Below are 17142 nucleotides of genomic sequence, written 5' to 3'. Positions count from 1 at the left end.
CCTCTTTTAGGTAAAGTTACCGCAGTTAATGAACACGTGTTGCGCGCCACTTTTTCTGACTTCTCGGTGGCTTTTGTCCGCCAGAACCGGTCGGCAGCAAAGCGCCGGCATTGACGGGCGATTTGAAAGGTGGATGGAAGCAACGAAGGGCGGGCTACACAGTCATATTGTTCTGCCCAGCTCAGGGCCACCCTGTGCCCAGTTTTAGGTAAACTTCTTTAACGTAGAGATAAATTTGTGCAATTTTATTATTTAAAAAAAAACCGAAAGTTTTTTCTGGAAAAAGGTTAAAGAAAAAATTTTTGATCAATGAACTTTTTCCTTCATCCCGGTTTTGCTTGAAACACTTTTCGTTTTATGAATCGTCAGAGCCGATCGGAAGTAAAGCACCGGCGCTGATCGGCGAAATGAAACGCGGGTGGAAAGAGACGATCGCGAGATCCAGCGTGGTATTGACGTGCCCGGGTCAGGGCCACCCTGTGCCCAGTTTTAGGTAATGACCTTCTCGCGCGATCCCTTTTTCCGAGCGATTAAAATGTACTGTACGTCGGTAGAACCGGTCGGCACTAAAGCGCCCTCGATTGTGGGGGAGAAGGGCAGTCTGATGGAAAGGCGCACCGGTACACACATCGTGATTCTCTGCCAAGGGCAAGCTTACCCTGTGCCAGCTTTCAGGTAAATCACGTATGGGCGAATTATATCGATTGGAACAACTCTTTTCTCAATCGCGTCAGCAAGGGTATCCGATTTGATCGGAAATAAATCGATACCTTAGGATAATTTCTTTATTTCTTTAATATGTTTGTACAACAAATGTCCGTAATGTTTATCTGCGTAAAGAACCGGTTGGCAGTAAGGCGCCTTCCGTCACGGGTGACGCGAAACGATGGCTGCGAACTAAATCGACGGCCGGATTCGCGATGCAGTGCCAAGCGCAGGGTCACCCGGCACCAGCGTTCAGGTAGTTAGAGCGTGATTGTGTCCTTTATTGATTTGTGCGTGTCATTAGTGAGAGCTCACGGTTCTGACAGAACAGTTTATGAAAAGGCAATCAAGACTCGTTTTCCTCGATAGCTTGTTTTCACGTCGAAAACACGAGTTTTCTGGTGTAACTCTTTTAATTCGGAAATCGATCCATGCGATTCTTGTATTGCCAGAGCCGATGGGAGCGAAGGGGCCGAAATTCTCGAGTGACGATCGCGTCAACTCGTTTATACGCGCCGCGGGAAGCGCATCGAGCTTGCACTGTCCCGCGCAGGGGTTCCCCGTACCGTCGTTCAGGTAATTGAAAGAATGAAAAATTACCGGAGGATATTAAGACGCGTGCTTTCTCGTTTCGCTTCAGAGCCCGTAGGATCGAAGGCGCCCGCCTTTCAAAGCGACGCGAAAAGCAGCACTTACGTAAGAAATGCGAAATCGTCGCTCGCGCTAACTTGCGCCGCTCAAGCCTCGCCACCTCCGACTCACAGGTAACGTTGTTAACGAGCTGGACATAAGTCGCGTAATTTATGGAGTCTAAACCGATAAACTGTTGCTGTTAAAGTAGAAATATTATACGATGCACGATTATATGTTTTTGAGCTATGATCAAATGATAATTACTCTTATATTTTATTTATATAAATTTGTGAATTTTTCTATCACAAAAAGAGATAATTACAAAGCACTTTTTAAAATCACATTTATACTCTATTATTCTCTTTCGACGATTTATATTTTTAATTTAATTTTAGTAAATCATTTAATAAGAAATATAATATGGCGGTGGCGCATCCTGTCCTGTCGGATATGTTATTTTAAGAGAAATAACAAATTTAATTTCCACGTTAGAGCCAGCAGGTCGTGTGTCTCCAAAATTTCCGAAATCAGCAAAAAGTGATTCATTCGAGGTGGCGAACAGTGCCGTAATAAGTTTATTGTGCGATGCACAAGCATTCCCTGCTCCCGCGTTTAGGTCAGTTCACCGATGTGTTTAGTCTATAACTTTGTCTTTATCTGTACTACACAGTTCTTATTTTCATTTATTTAATTTATTTAATTTTAGTAGACTATTTAATAAACATTGCACGGCGGTGGCGCGTTTTGTCCAGATGTAGATATATTGTTTTAGGAACAATAATAAATTTCGTTTTCACATCAGAGCCAGCAGGTCGTGTGTCTCCAAAATTCCCGAAATCAGCAAAAATTGATTCATTCGAAGTAGCGAACGATGTCGTGATAAGTTTGTTGTGCGATGCACAGGCATTCCCTGCTCCTGCGTTTAGGTCAGTCCACTACTACATTTAATTAGCTTTGTCTATATCTATACTATGTAGTTCTTATTCTCAATTTAATTTTAATAAACTATTTAATAAAAAAACATTGGCGGTGGCGCGTTCTGTCTAGACGCAAATATATTATTTTAAGGGAAATAATTATTTATACGCATTAGAGCCGGCAGGTCGAGTGTCTCCAAAATTCCCGAAAATGGCAAAGATCAATTCCTTCGAAGTGGCGAATGATGCCGAAATCAGTTTACTGTGTGATGCACAGGCATTCCCTGCTCCCGCATTTAGGTCAGTCCATGCATATTTCAATGTATTTTATCGACTTTTAAATTTAATGAAACTTTCATTTTCTCAATCGATTTTAATAAAATCAAATTAAGTAAGAACTGTAGCACGGCGGTGGCGCGTTCTGTCCTGACGCAAATGTGTCATATGTCATAAGAAATAACAAAATTCACGCGCATTAGAGCCAGCAGGTCGTGTGGCCCCAAAATTTCCAAAAACGGCAAAGTCCAATTCCTTCGAAGTGACGAATGATGCCGAAATCAGTTTGTTGTGCGATGCTCAGGCATTCCCTGCTCCCGCATTTAGGTCAGTCCATCGACATATTTAATTAGCCAAAATATTTTCGTAGAGCTTGCTGTGTTCTTGCCTATTCGATACCAGCTCTCGTAACGTTATCGTTCTGTAGAACCCGTAAACGGTGCCAAGCCTAGAGTCGCTTCCACGTCTAAATATGACGTTCTCGCAAGTGTCGTCGGAGCGGCTGTAACAATGTTATGCCCCGCGCAGGGACACCCTCTTCCAGCTTATAGGTATTTACAAATATTACTGTATACTATACTCTATAGCGGAAACTCTCCTCCGTTTCGTCAATTTTATTCGCGGTTAAAGAAAGATGCCTTTGACATAGCGTTCTTTCCTTGACAAAGGACAGCTTTGCTCGCTCAAGCGAGTACATAAAATATCTCGACACGTTTTACCGCCTTATTGTTTATGTATCTAGAGCCAGTAACTGGCGCAGCACCGAAAGTGCCACCGACAGCTAAAATAACTGTCCTCTCGGTCGCGTCGCGAACTGCCATGGCGATGCTGTGTCAGGCTCAAGCGAATCCACTTCCTGTCTTCAGGTACGCGATGCGTAAGCGCGATGCAAATGTTGGCTGTTGATAAGAGTTTCCTCGGGATAAAAATTAAATAAAAGACACGGTACTTCCAAATGAAATTTATGTCCGTTGCAACTGTGCACGTGCAAAAGAAGCTATTTATTCGTAATTCTTTAAGAAAGACTTTTCGAGAAAGAACTATTAGAAATATTGAATCTTTAGATACTATTTATTTTTCAAAAGTTTTTATTATAAAAGTCAGGAAACAACGATATTCGCTTTCACTGAAATTAGAAGTGCATCTTGCCGATCGTGTACTAATATTAAATTGAGGCATATATGTGAAGATATCGATTGATTCCGCGGTAGGTGAACCTCTCGCCCTTTTCGTTTTTAGAACCGGTTGGAAGTAGTCCGCCTCGATTGCCGCCTAGATCTAAATTTGACGAAATGATGAAAAATGAAGGACAAGCGGTGACGTTGCTTTGCGAGGCTCAAGCCAGTCCGTCGCCTTTGTTCAGGTGAGCAAGATCGAACAATTTAACATAAATCGTCACTGGATTATCATAATTTGTTGAAAAAAATATATAAATTATTTCAATTATTTCAATTCTATTGATAATTATACCAAGTTCTTATAAAATCGGATTAAAGAAATTTATTAAGGGCAAGATATTGTAATGTAGTTCTTGAGAATGTAAAACAGTTATCAATCGTTATCTTCACATTTTACCATCCGCAAACCCACGTTCTGCGTGCCGTGCGTCAACAATGCGCTTGATAACGACGACGATGACGATGATTATGGTAGCGTCGCGTTCCCTACTTTCCCCACTGTTTGCGCTATTGCAGAGCCGCGAGGCAGTGTACGTCCGAACGTACGAGACAAGGATGTGAACGGATTGAGGAGAGACATCCTAATCGAACAGACGGTCGGCCTACCTTGTCCTGTTCAGGGTTTCCCAGCACCTGCATTCAGGTACAAGCATTCACAAGTCGATTGACAAGCCGCGATGCGAAATTAGAATTGTATATCAGGCAATTTCGAAATGTAGATGTTTGTGTATCTCATTTTATTTAAATTGCGATACAACTGCGGGAAGGTCCAATTGAAGAAATGAGATAGATATCTTCTTTTACGCTAGTTCGTATTCTCGCACCGATCTCCTGCTTACAGAACCAACCGGCAATGTCGCGCCGCGCATTGCTGGTGAACGTTACGAGGGTTACAAATTAATAGACGTACCAAAGACGGGTATGGCGGCCTTGGACTGCGCGACTCAGGGTTTTCCTGTCCCATTGACGAGGTACATTGGCAAAGATCTCTGAAATACCTTCTTTTCTGTGTTTTCTTCACGATGCTATTTCAGAGGGTACAAATAAAATCGCGCCACGATCGTCAGGCAAGAAGTTCGGATTTGAAGTTGTCCTGGCTATTGATGGTCAGGATATCGCGTTGAGCCATTCGCTTCAGGGATACCCTGTACCTCTAACAAGGTAGACTTTAGAGGTCTTCCTCCACGCGTGCCAATTTGTGTCTGTTTTTTTTTCTCTTCGTCATCGTCGTCGATAAAGCGAGTCATATTCCAGCAGATTAAAATACATAGAATGCCCACGTGAAAGTGTTCTCGCTGAGCGATAGAGAGTGAAAGTCACTGATGGGCATAGTGCATTATTTCGTAAGTTAAGGAGTTCGTGAGTTAACAATTTCGTGAATTCGGAATTAAGCTAATAGTGAGTTTACATCCAACGTTTACCGCATAACGCTTGTGTTTGGCATCGGATTAAACGCAATGTAAACTCTACGGAAATTTCTGAGGCATTACATTATATTATTTAGATACTGCTCAGATACGAGCGTCATGCAATAAACAATCGGACGTAAACGCATTGAATTCGAAATCGTTCACCATCTGGCAAGATTGGCATCATAGTCAGGTGAGTAGATTGCATGCAAAAATTCTATCGACTTAAGCCAGGACGAACGCAATGGCGATAGGGTACGTATATAATGAAACTTTTAGTCGCTTAAATTCAAACGTCGCGCAATTTCGGTTGCTGAGTGCAATTAAGAAATAGGATGAAATCGAAACGTTACGAAGAGACGAAGCTCTGACACTTTGGGCGATCTATTTATTTCAGAGCCGTCTGGTCGTACTGCCCCAAAGGCGACTGGCGACGGCCTTAAGTACCGCGGGGTAGAGGGCGAGTCTCTGGCGCTGGCGTGTGCGGCACAAGGCTTTCCTGCCCCGATAACTAGGTACACTCCTCCGTATAGATCTCTCTTCTCCCTGATTTGGATGTAGTCTCACGCTCCGCGGGGCACAGATCCTGTTATTCACTTTTAATATTTTCCATCCTTACCCTCTACCCCGTGTCGGGTGGCGGTACCGTAAGATTCGACAGGGGCAAGAAGAAAGAACGGACATGATTTTTTTAATAGAGAAATAGGATAATATTGTAAAATCCAGAGAGGAAATATAGAAGAAATATTTTTAAGACCCGGTGCAGAACATGAGAAAAAGAGCGTAGAGAACGTAGAGAAGGAGGAGAGGGGAAGAGAACGAGAGAGAGCGTAGATTAAAGCAGAACTTGGAAGAGGGGGTTGAAAAAAGCTGATGCTCTGGATTTTTTATGCGACGACTCAATAATTTCGATGGCCTTTCAATTCCGAGTGTAAACTAAACACGGTATTACATGAGTCAAACGTGATAGTGCTAATGACGAAATGTATATCCCTGATATCCGGGGCCAATCCGACGTGTTGGTTTTCAGTGCCAACTGGATCCTCCCCTCAACCCTCGAGATAAGTGACGGAAGCGCGACCTCGAAAAGGATGCGGGCCCTCTGCTCCCCCGGTATCCTCGGTGCTGATCCGGGTGGTCCGAGAGGGCGTCACCCGATCAATGGGGCGGTCAATGTTGCCCTACACCTGCACACCTCCAAATAAGTCCCACAATATTTGGCTGGTAAGTCCTTGCCACCTTCTCGTGCCTCCGTTCATCCGCTCGTGTTAATTCATTCCCCACCCTCTCTCTCTCTCTCTCACTTGTTCAAGAGATAAGATAAGGTAAAGAAGTGGATCGCTCGTTCATGTACACGTTGGGCGTGAGTGACTGAGGAGGATCGAGCCTTAACGTTTTTTCACGTCGTCCAATTGCACCATCGCCATTAAACGTACCGCCAGTTCACTACCACCTATTTTTGCCTCCCTGCCCGACCCCGCCTTCCACTATCCGCCACCATTTGTGATTGTACATCCGACAATATCTCGCAACCCCCGTTTTACGGTTCTGGAATTGGCTAATCAATGCTGGAGAACGAATTTTCAAATGACTTTATATCGCGACATACATATATTGCTACGTGTGAGAGATATTGTTGCTTAGAGAAGTATGAAAATGACCCTGCACTAGCACCTGCCTTCAACCACCACGTAAAAAAACCCGCTGCTACGATCGCTTGATTACGTCATTTTATTGTGAATTATTGACGTTTCTTTTTTACACTCTTCCTGCCTAATCAGCGACGAGCGCCGCGCGCCGCGGCGCCGTTGCGAACAATCGCATATTACGAATCGATATCGAGTGTAATCGCTCGTACTTGCTTTCACGCTGCAATCGCCCCTCACCTTCTCCCTTAGGGACATTATCGTGCCGAGAATTGACACGCGAATACATATTCTTTTTACATATTCTTTTGCTTTTAATCTATTGTCGTCGCCATTGTCTTTATTCTTCTGTTGCGCCCCGCCTGCATCGCTTCTCGATCGTGAGGCTACAGTAGAAACATTTTGTTTTATTCTTGAATTGTGATTTTGTTCTTGTATGAAATTATTTCGCGTGAGAGATGTAACACCGATAGATCGGTGGAAGAAACGGAAGGCCGTGCCCAGAGACGCCCAAAGCCCCGTGTATAGAATTTAAGGCATAGTAGCGTAGAATGGAGCAAACAGTGTTGTCCGTTATCGAACTTATAAAAATTTATAGTCTCGTGTCTCATTTTTATTCTGCTACCTATACCTTTATATAGACCATTTATTATAATAAAAATTAAAAAAATACTCTTCTATAAAGTATTTTTTATATAAGAATTTTATATACAAGCAATTCACAAACAAAATTACAGAATTAATATATATAATTGATATATTCTTGTTCCATTTTGCGATATTTTGTATAAGCGAATGCATAAGGTACGGAACGAGCGGGTCTCGTTCCGGCATTGGCGCGAAAATCGGCAGTTTTTATCCTCTCGTTTCAGATGGTACAAGTTCATTGAGGGCACGTCGAGGCGTCAGCCGGTCCAGCTGAATGAGCGCGTACGTCAGGTTAGCGGCACTCTGATCATCCGCGAGGCTCGAGTCGAAGATTCCGGCAAATATCTCTGCATCGTCAACAATTCCGTCGGCGGCGAAAGTGTGGAGACCGTTTTGACTGTTACGGCACCTCTGACCGCGGAAATCGAACCGAGTACGCAGACCATCGACTTTGGAAGACCAGCGACCTTCACCTGCACCGTCCAAGGCAATCCGATCAAAACTATCTCCTGGCTCAAGGATGGAAAGCCTCTTGGATTGGAAGATCGCGTGCTGAGGATTGAGAGTGTGAAGAAGGAAGACAAGGGAATGTATCAATGCTTCGTTAGAAATGATCAAGAAAGCGCGCAAGCAACGGCGGAATTAAAACTTGGTGGAAGATGTGAGTTTAATTTTTACGTCATTATTTTCCGCCGGTTGTTTAATTAAATTAGTAATAAGCATTTTCACTAATTATAACAATTTAATTTTGTAAACTAATTTACTATATTTGTGATTAATTCAATTTAAAATTAATATTAATTTCATGAGATAAAAAATTTTCTTGAATTAACAAAAAATTCTTTAATGCAATCACTGTAATTTTTGTTAAATTAATATATTCGTAAATGGAATCACTAATTAAAAGAACTAGTGTTGCGAATGTAAAAGGTAACGCTATGATCGTCAACGGAATTATCTTTTTATCTCTTTGATTATCGACAGTCGAGCCCCCGCAGATCCGTCAAGCTTTCGCCGAAGAGACTCTTCAGCCGGGACCGAGCATGTTTTTGAAGTGTGTTGCCAGCGGGAATCCCACCCCCGAAATTACCTGGGAACTTGATGGAAAACGGTTGTCGAATACCGAGAGACTGCAAGTGGGACAATACGTCACGGTCAATGGTGATGTCGTGTCGCATCTGAATATTTCGAGCATTCATACCAATGATGGTGGTCTCTACAAGTGCATTGCTGCGTCAAAGGTTGGTTTTTGTTTTTTAATGAAAATATATAAAAATGTCTTATTTTAGCTTCATTTACCAATTGTAAATAAACAAACATATAATTTATTTATTTTATGTATAATTTTTTTTCTTTTTGCCAATAAATTTTTTTATCAATTTAAACCTTGCGAGAACTAAATATGCAATGCGTAATTTTGTTACAGGTTGGAGCTGCCGAGCATTCTGCCCGTCTCAACGTTTATGGTTTGCCGTTCATTCGTCACATGGACAAGAAAGCCATCGTTGCTGGGGAAACTTTGCGTGTGACTTGCCCTGTTGCTGGTTACCCGATCGAAAGCATCGTCTGGGAACGAGACACCAGGGTCCTGCCAATCAACCGAAAGCAAAAGGTCTTCCCTAATGGTACACTCATCATCGAGAATGTTGAACGAATGAGCGACCAGGCGACCTACACTTGCGTGGCACGCAATGCACAAGGTTACAGCGCACGTGGAACTTTGGAAGTTCAAGTCATGGGTAAGTTCGATATTTTATTTTCTTAACATTTCTTCGTATAATATAATATTTAAATTTTAAAACAAATATTAAATCTTCACTGTCTCTCTCAATGTATTATAAAGTTCGGTAATATCTTAAAAATTAAAAAACTTTTGACATTTAAAAGAATTGAGTTTTAATGAAAAATTTGTCTAATGCTATGAAAATTTGAGTATAACATAGACTATTTATGAATCAAAGAGAAATTTAGTCTTTATTGTTAATATAATAATCGAATAATTCTATATATTTAGCATAAATAATATGCAGTAATATATGCAGTAATTAAAATTCGAAACGATTAATCAGTGTTCTATTTAGCAATTAATTGTCTACCAAATGTGTTTTCTCAATAATTTGGGAAACAAAGGATATATTTATATTTACAGCCATCGGTTAACCGACCGATCAACAAGATAGATATTAATTTATTAATTATGATAATATTAGAATAGCAAACGTTTATTTGCAGCATTCTCTTTACAGCGGATTGTCGTGTCTGTTATATAGCCACCACTAAACTTTATTATGTCGCACCGTTCCATATTGGTTGTGATACCGAGCTGGAGGTACCGGCGAATTGTTTATTGAGGGTGTCGTTCACGCGTGTAGGGAACGTGTCGTAGATTCTAAAGGGTGCGACTGTAGGACGCGGGCACGGATTCGGAAACGCATACGGACGATCCTGTTGACGACCATTTGATAACGTAGAGCAAACGTACGTCGATCCACAAAGAAGATACGCATTCGTGGAAAGTCTGGGAGTTGGTATGGCGGTGGCCGATTGAATCGTTCAGTAAGAAAATTCTGATGCGCTTGTTTTCAATTCAGATCTCTTCTCCTATCGCGCGACCGTCTCGCAACTAATGTCATGTGTCCGTGCGTGTTATATAGGCATTGTTTCATGCTGAGAAAAGATATCAAGTTTTCCCGCGGCAATTAATATCGAATTTACATATCTAGGACAAAATCAGACTTCAGCGTTCTGTATATAATTGAGAAAGAAAATTATACGACTTCAATGCGAGAGTCACACAGTTCGGAGAGTCACATAGTTTCCGCTGAAGCTCGAGATTGAACGTAACATGTCTATGATATCCACGAGCGTGGCACATTGACGCAGGACGCGTATAATCGTATACATCCATACATCGCTCCTCCATCTTCAGTGCCGCCGGTCGTTCAGGAGTTCGCGTTCACGAAGCTACCGATGAACGCCGGGGAATTTGCGAATCTGCAGTGTATCGTGTCGAGCGGCGACCTGCCATTGAACATACGTTGGAGCTATCCCGGAGAAGAGATGGGCGGTTCCTCCGGCGTACTCGCGAAGAAGGTCGCGGATCGCGTTAGCATGCTTATGATCTCGGTCATCACCGCGAGACACGCGGGGGAGTACGTTTGTACCGCCGAAAACGCGGCTGGAACGGCGTCCCACTCGACCGTCCTCACCGTCAATGGTTCGGGATTATCTGTTCCTAGAGAACACAGTCTTTTTCATTCTTCAGTTGCGTTTTGTCACCTTCTATCTCGTCCCTTGCACAGATCCTGCAAACAGCACCATAGTTGTCCCCCCCCCCGTTTGACACGCCTCCTCCGCGTCGATGTTGTTAAATCCTTCGCCTACTTGAATCCTCCGAAAGCTTTAATGCGACCATTCGATGGGTAGTTGACTAACGCACAGGTGTCTGCTAGAGTCACCACCGAGAGTAATCCGTGATTTCGCAGACGCCGCTGCATCCTTTTCGGTAATGAAGCATGATCTTTTATTTGACGACACTCTTTAGTCGGGCCGCAGCTTCTACCAATCGCTTTCAATGCCGAGATCGCCAATTGGGGAGACTCCGTGTCCGTGCCCTGCTCGATCCTGAAGGGCGACATGCCCATGGACATATCGTGGTCGTTCGACGGCGTGCCGATCGACACGTCGAAAGACACGGGTATCACGATCACCAGAATCAGCAAGCACTTGAGCACCCTCAGCATCGACGGCGTCTCGGCACGCCACGCTGGAGAGTACGCCTGTTCCGCGTCGAATCTAGCTGGTTCCGTCAGTCGATCGACGACTTTGACTGTCAACGGTATGATCCTAATCCTCTCCGCACGGTTCCCGTTACAATAGGCTCGTTGTATATAATTATCGACACGAACCTGAAGTACCCCTATCCATCGAGTCACCCACCAGTCCTTGTTGAAAGATCTCTTGACGTAACGAGATATTCCACCGCCATACCAACTTCATTTAGCAGTCCATGTCACACTTGACTGAAACGGACGTCGTAATCGAAACACGTAAAGATGCTTCCGATTGACGCGATTAGCGGGGATCCCCGATATGTCGCATCACGAATCGATACTTGCTCCTTCTTGTCTCGTTTCTCCTAGTCGCTCTTTCCAGTTGCCCCGCAAATACTGCCTTTCGCTTTCGGGGATGAGCCGGCCAGCTGGGGCGAGCTGGTCTCAGTCACCTGTTCCGTCACGAAGGGCGATCAGCCTATCGAAATAACTTGGACTTTTAACGGAACACCGATTGACAGTCGCGACTCCGACGTAGTAGTAGCCAGCACGAACCGAAAGAACAGCGTCTTAACTATCGAATCAGTCGCGGCCCGACACGCCGGCGATTATACCTGTACTGCGTCCAATCGCGTTGGTGCCACGACACATACGGCTCATCTGGCTGTAAACGGTACATGCAATCGATTTTCACGGAAGACATGAATGTTCGTCCCATCTCTATCATGCATCTTCCTCATTTTCCTGAAGCATCGTTTAAGCGACCGATTATCGTAGCTGATCACTAAACACTTATGAACACAAATATCCATTTTTTTATTCTATTAATTAATAATAATTTTTTTTCTGTTACAAATATTACAAACAATCTAATAATATTAAAATTCTACTGACATTTTTATTTCTTCTTTTTCTTTTGTTAACAAACATGTACAAAATATTTTTGACTCACATAACATTCACTTATACACGAATGTACCATTTTTTTTATCCTTTCACTCTTTCACATTTTCTGTCTCTCGTTATATCCTTCCATCTGTGCTGCCGTGTCGTTCACGCAGTCGCGCCACAGATCCTTCAGTTTTCCTTCGGCGACGATCCTCTCAACTCCGGCGAGATGCTGTCGGTCTCTTGCACGATCGTCAAGGGCGACTTTCCCGTAAAATTGATGTGGACCTTCGACGACATCCCGATCGACTCGAGTCGGCCGGACGTTAATATCGTGACCAATAAGAGGGTCAGCTTCTTGAGCATCGACAGCGTGGCGGCGAGACATGCCGGAAGATACAAATGTACTGCGACCAATGCCGCCGGATCCGACAGTCACACCGCTGTACTCTCGGTGAACGGTACCGCGCTCGTATATGTAAAAAAGAATCTTACTGCCTTACACCTGTATATATACAGTTTCGTTATCCTTTTGTAACTTCTTGTGTCTCCGCAGTAATATATCAATTGAGTAATCACCGCTCTTCGCGCTCACTGTCGTCGTCAAAACGATAATCCTGCACAACGTAAAGCACTCCTACAGCAGCGAGATTATCGTCAGAGACGACGATATACGGTCTATCCCGCAGTGACAGCGAAACAATGGCCCATGTATCTTTTTTTTTCTTTTCCTTTCTTTTGTTCTCTTTTTATTTGAGTCTTTTCCCGTATCGCTTTATATAATGTATCGTTATAATGTTGTTCGATGTCCTCTATTGAAGTGTCGTTCCTTATCCTTCCCCGATCTTCCCTCTGAAGATTCAGAAGTGCTGTTTTATGAGTCGTCCAATTTGATTCTGAATTTAACTCGGCAATATCTCCCGTTACCTTGCCGCGAGTGTTCAAGTGCCACTCCGGAAGCTCCCACGTGTGATTCACGAGTGTGCCCTTCGCGGTTACAGTCGCACCGCAACTGGCGCCTTTCACCTTCGGTGACGAAGCCGCCAATGCGGGAGAAATGGCGACCGTTCAATGCGCCGTGATAAAAGGCGACCTGCCTATCGACATAATCTGGTCGTTTAACGGGCGTGTGATCGACATCGCGAATGGCGCATTCGACGAGCACAATTACGACAATCCCGACATAGTGATAAGCAGGAGTAGCAAACGGGCCAGCCAACTGACGATCGAATCGGTAGCCGCAAGACACGCGGGCGAGTACTCGTGCACTGCGAGCAACACGGCCGGGACCGCTACCCACTCTTCGGTTCTTTCGGTGAACGGTACGCTTATCCAGTTTGAATCAATGACGGTTGGGTGGTTGGTTGGACGCACGAAATACCGGGTTATGCTTCTCTTAGCGCTTTGTGGCATCCAGGAAAGATTGCGTGTACGGTAATGCGCCGCAGCTCTGAGATGTAACTGATGACAATCGGTAGTTGAGTAGAAAATGTCAATGAGATATCAATAGTATTCCTTTGTTGGTCTTTCTCTATCGGCAAGCTCTCAAGCAAATTGCAACCTCAAAAAAGAACTCGTGAAAGACCCGGAAGGCTGAGATTTTTACGTTTTTGATCTCTTTCTCACGTGTTATTTCCCTTGTCCTGTTTCCGGTTCAGTGTGAAGTAGCTTTTCTGTGATCTTGACAGTACCGCCGCGCATCGCCCCTTTCGAAATGGCCGACAAGGCGGTGAATTGGGGTGACTCCGTCTCGGCGGTCTGTACGGTGGTTAACGGCGACACCCCGTTAGAGATTACGTGGGCGTTAAACGGAATGCCTATCGAGGAGAATCATCGAATATCCGTGACCACTACCAAGAGGAACAGCCTGCTGTCCATAGATTCTGCGAGCCCGAGTCACGCGGGCGCTTACACTTGCGTTGCCTCCAATGCTGCCGGCGCAACCACTTATTCCGCGGAGTTGACAGTCAACGGTATCTACGATAATCGTTAGACACGAATGTTGGTCTTGAAATCGCTCATCCCTCTTATTCTCCTCTTCCATTCCTCCCCGATCGAAACTCGCGTGCATAATCGAACGTCTAATGGAAAGAGTTAACGGCAACAACGGCGGCTATTCTGACAACTCTATTCATTTCCTCTTCCTCTTCAAGTCTTTCTCTAGTCTCGCCGCGTCAGGTAATCACGTTGTCAAGAAGATTGACGGTTTACATAAAAAAGAGAGAGGGGAAAAAACACGTAGAACTCGTTGCAGTCGCACCGCAAATCGCACCGTTCGCTATCGCCGAGGAACCAGCCAACTGGGGCGATTCCATTTCCGTGGTGTGCGCCATCCTCAAGGGTGATTTACCGATTGAGATCACGTGGGCGTTAAACGGCGAGCCGATCCGGCCAGAACGTTCGGACGTTAATATCCTGGCGACGACGCGGAAGAATAGCATCCTCAGCATCGAGTCCGTGGCCGCGAGACACGCAGGAGAATACACGTGCTCGGCGTCGAATAAAGCCGGAGCGACCAGTTATTCAGCGACTTTAGCTGTGAACGGTACATCTCGTCTGAGAGATTCCCTACGCATTATATCACTTTATTTCCCTTTACATCCTATCATCGTTTATTATCCGTCATTATTCTCCCCCCCCCCCTTCTAAAATTGTCGTCGATGGTCAATCGCGGTCTTCAAGGCGTTATCAGATCGTAAAGACACGTGCTATTGTACTCGTGATTGTCAATGTTACGTCGGCAGTCAACGTTACGTTCGCAGTAGATTAGTCGCTACACGATCGGTCATTTGTCCACTTTAGTTGCTCCGGAGATAGCGCCTTTCGTACTCAGTGAGAAGCCGGCGAATTGGGGAGAGACAGTCACCGCGACGTGCACCATTTTGAAGGGAGACCAACCGATACAGATCGAGTGGGCGCACAACGGCCAGCCGATCTCTCATGATTTCTCCGATATAGCGATCGTCACCAGCAAACGCGTGAGCCTACTCACGATCGACGCCGTTACGGCTAGCCACGCCGGAGAATACACTTGCGTAGCCACTAACGCTGCTGGTGGGACGAGCTATTCCGCTTCCTTAGCCGTCAATGGTACCATATGACGTTCTTCGAAGTTATTATTAATTCTACAGTGCATGTATGAGTCGTCCACTCATGTAGCTTGACACTGATACTATTCACAGTATTCACACCCTCATTCCCAAGAGGTCCTCACGTCCCTTCACATTCTCAGGTCTGACGAAAGTGACAGGCTGTGCTCATGACATCGCAAGATGAAGAGAGAAATTCAAGTATACATGTCATAGATGTTGCTATCTATTACAATTGTATTAAGCTTCGTGATATGGTATTAAATATGGATCTGGCGAGAAACGCGCGCGACATTTAAAGTTTGACGAAAGCAGAATAGGGCTATAATTAAGACACACACGTCCCTAGTTGCCCCCGAAATCATGCCGTTTGTGATCGGCGAGGAACCGGCAAATTGGGGTGACACCATTACCGTAACTTGCACGGTATTGAAGGGCGATCACCCGATCCAGATCGAGTGGGCACTCAACGGCGAGCCAATTTCTCGAGATCATCCCGACATATCGATAGTTAGTACCAGCAAGCGCGTCAGTCTGCTTACGATCGATGCCGTGACAGCGCGCCACGCCGGGGAGTACACCTGCACGGCTAGCAACGTTGCTGGTGGAACGAGTTATTCCGCATCACTGGCCGTGAACGGTATAAAGGTCTTTCCACGTCTTGTGTTTCGCGTAGCTTTTCTCGCCCTATCGTGCATGTGCAGAACGGTACATCACTCCCCACGATTTCCTTCAATCCCTTTCTTTCGTGCGAAAGCACGAAAAAGAATATTACCAATTTGATGCTGATCAAATCTCGTCGACAATCCTTCCCTCCTATTTTAGCGATATTAGGAACAATTCAGGCTCGTCGTGGAAAGAATTGATTCTACGAGCATGATTGCGATGCTTCTCTCCAATCAAATAATTATTATAAGTCCAATATTTAGTATCTTTATTACCTTAGATAAAATTAAATCTGTCGGTTGTGGAATTTATCTCTGACTGTTTGTTATTGTAATATTATAGTTGCGCCGCACATAGGGCCTTTCGCGATCAGTGACGGACCGGCGAATTGGGGTGACATGGTTTCAGCAACGTGTTCCATTATGAAAGGCGATTTTCCCGTAAAGATCGTTTGGACGTTTAATGGCAAACCGATTAGTATGCACTACTCGGATATCACGATTACGAATATAAATAAACATATGAGTGCTCTCAGCATCGAATCCGTGGCCGCGAGACACGCGGGCGAGTACACGTGCGTAGCTACGAACAGAGCCGGCAACGTCAGCCACTCGACCATCCTCGTTGTCAACGGTACCTATACATATCTCCAGAAGCACACATGCACGTCAGCTAAACGTCGTACAGCACTTGCCTAATCCATCACTGCGATTCATAATTCATCATAAACCCGCTCATCGCATTGTCTTAATCTCATGAATACGACCCTTGTTCCTAATCGCTCGTGATCGCTCCCGACGACTGTCTCGCGAGGACCGTAAAGACCATGAGAATCGCGAGAGGGGATTTCACCGACGGGGATTGTTATTTTACCGTACTTCTCACGCGCGATCCGCGATCGCAGTTGCTCCGCAGATCTTCCCGTTCACGTTCGGCGACGAGCCGGTGAACTCGGGCGAGGCGATCTCTGCGACCTGCTCCATTCTCAAGGGTGACTTTCCGATGGACATTACCTGGGCGTTCAACGGCGAGCCGATATCCGCCGAGAGTACAGATCAGTTCTCTATCACGAAGGGCAAACGCCTCAGCGTCCTGTCGATCGATGCTGTCGCGGCTAGACACGCCGGCGAGTACACTTGCACCGCGTCGAACAAAGCCGGAGCCTCCAGCCATACGGCCGCTCTAGCCGTGAACGGTAACACCGCGCGCATGTATACACGAGCATACACGCGACAACGTCTCTTCCTTCGCCGGGCGAAGACAAAACCGTCCCTCCTTTTCATTATCCCTTTCAACCTCTTCAACTCGCGCTCA

The 17142-nt window shown here is 45.0% G+C and overlaps 1 protein-coding gene across 33 annotated transcripts in view; it reads left to right on the top strand.

Moving 5' to 3' along the window:
• Positions 1-17142, top strand: part of Dscam1 (Down syndrome cell adhesion molecule 1) — a 68773-nt gene that overhangs the window by 32437 nt on the left and 19194 nt on the right. For 11 of the 33 annotated variants that reach the window (XM_071711118.1, XM_071711117.1, XM_071711114.1 and 8 more), the window contains exons 8-11: positions 7637-8073; positions 8397-8653; positions 8839-9151; positions 13075-13395. In XM_071711118.1, the coding sequence (XP_071567219.1) occupies positions 7637-8073; positions 8397-8653; positions 8839-9151; positions 13075-13395 (1328 nt within the window). Of the gene's footprint in view, positions 1-554; positions 676-2734; positions 2859-4550; positions 4681-7636; positions 8074-8396; positions 8654-8838; positions 9152-10341; positions 10630-10956; positions 11251-11567; positions 11859-13074; positions 13396-14327; positions 14619-15511; positions 15803-16170; positions 16462-16732; positions 17024-17142 lie in introns of all 33 variants that reach the window. The other 22 variants (XM_071711125.1, XM_071711137.1, XM_071711138.1 and 19 more) reach the window with 10 other exon arrangements.

This window comes from Temnothorax nylanderi, unplaced genomic scaffold (assembly GCF_030848795.1).
Source record: "Temnothorax nylanderi isolate EJ_2023f unplaced genomic scaffold, tnyl_v1.0 TNYL_tig0095_pilon, whole genome shotgun sequence".
NCBI lineage: Eukaryota > Metazoa > Arthropoda > Insecta > Hymenoptera > Formicidae > Temnothorax > Temnothorax nylanderi.
The sequence above is the reverse complement of the archived record's forward strand: the minus strand, read 5'-3'. Positions and strand labels throughout refer to the sequence as shown.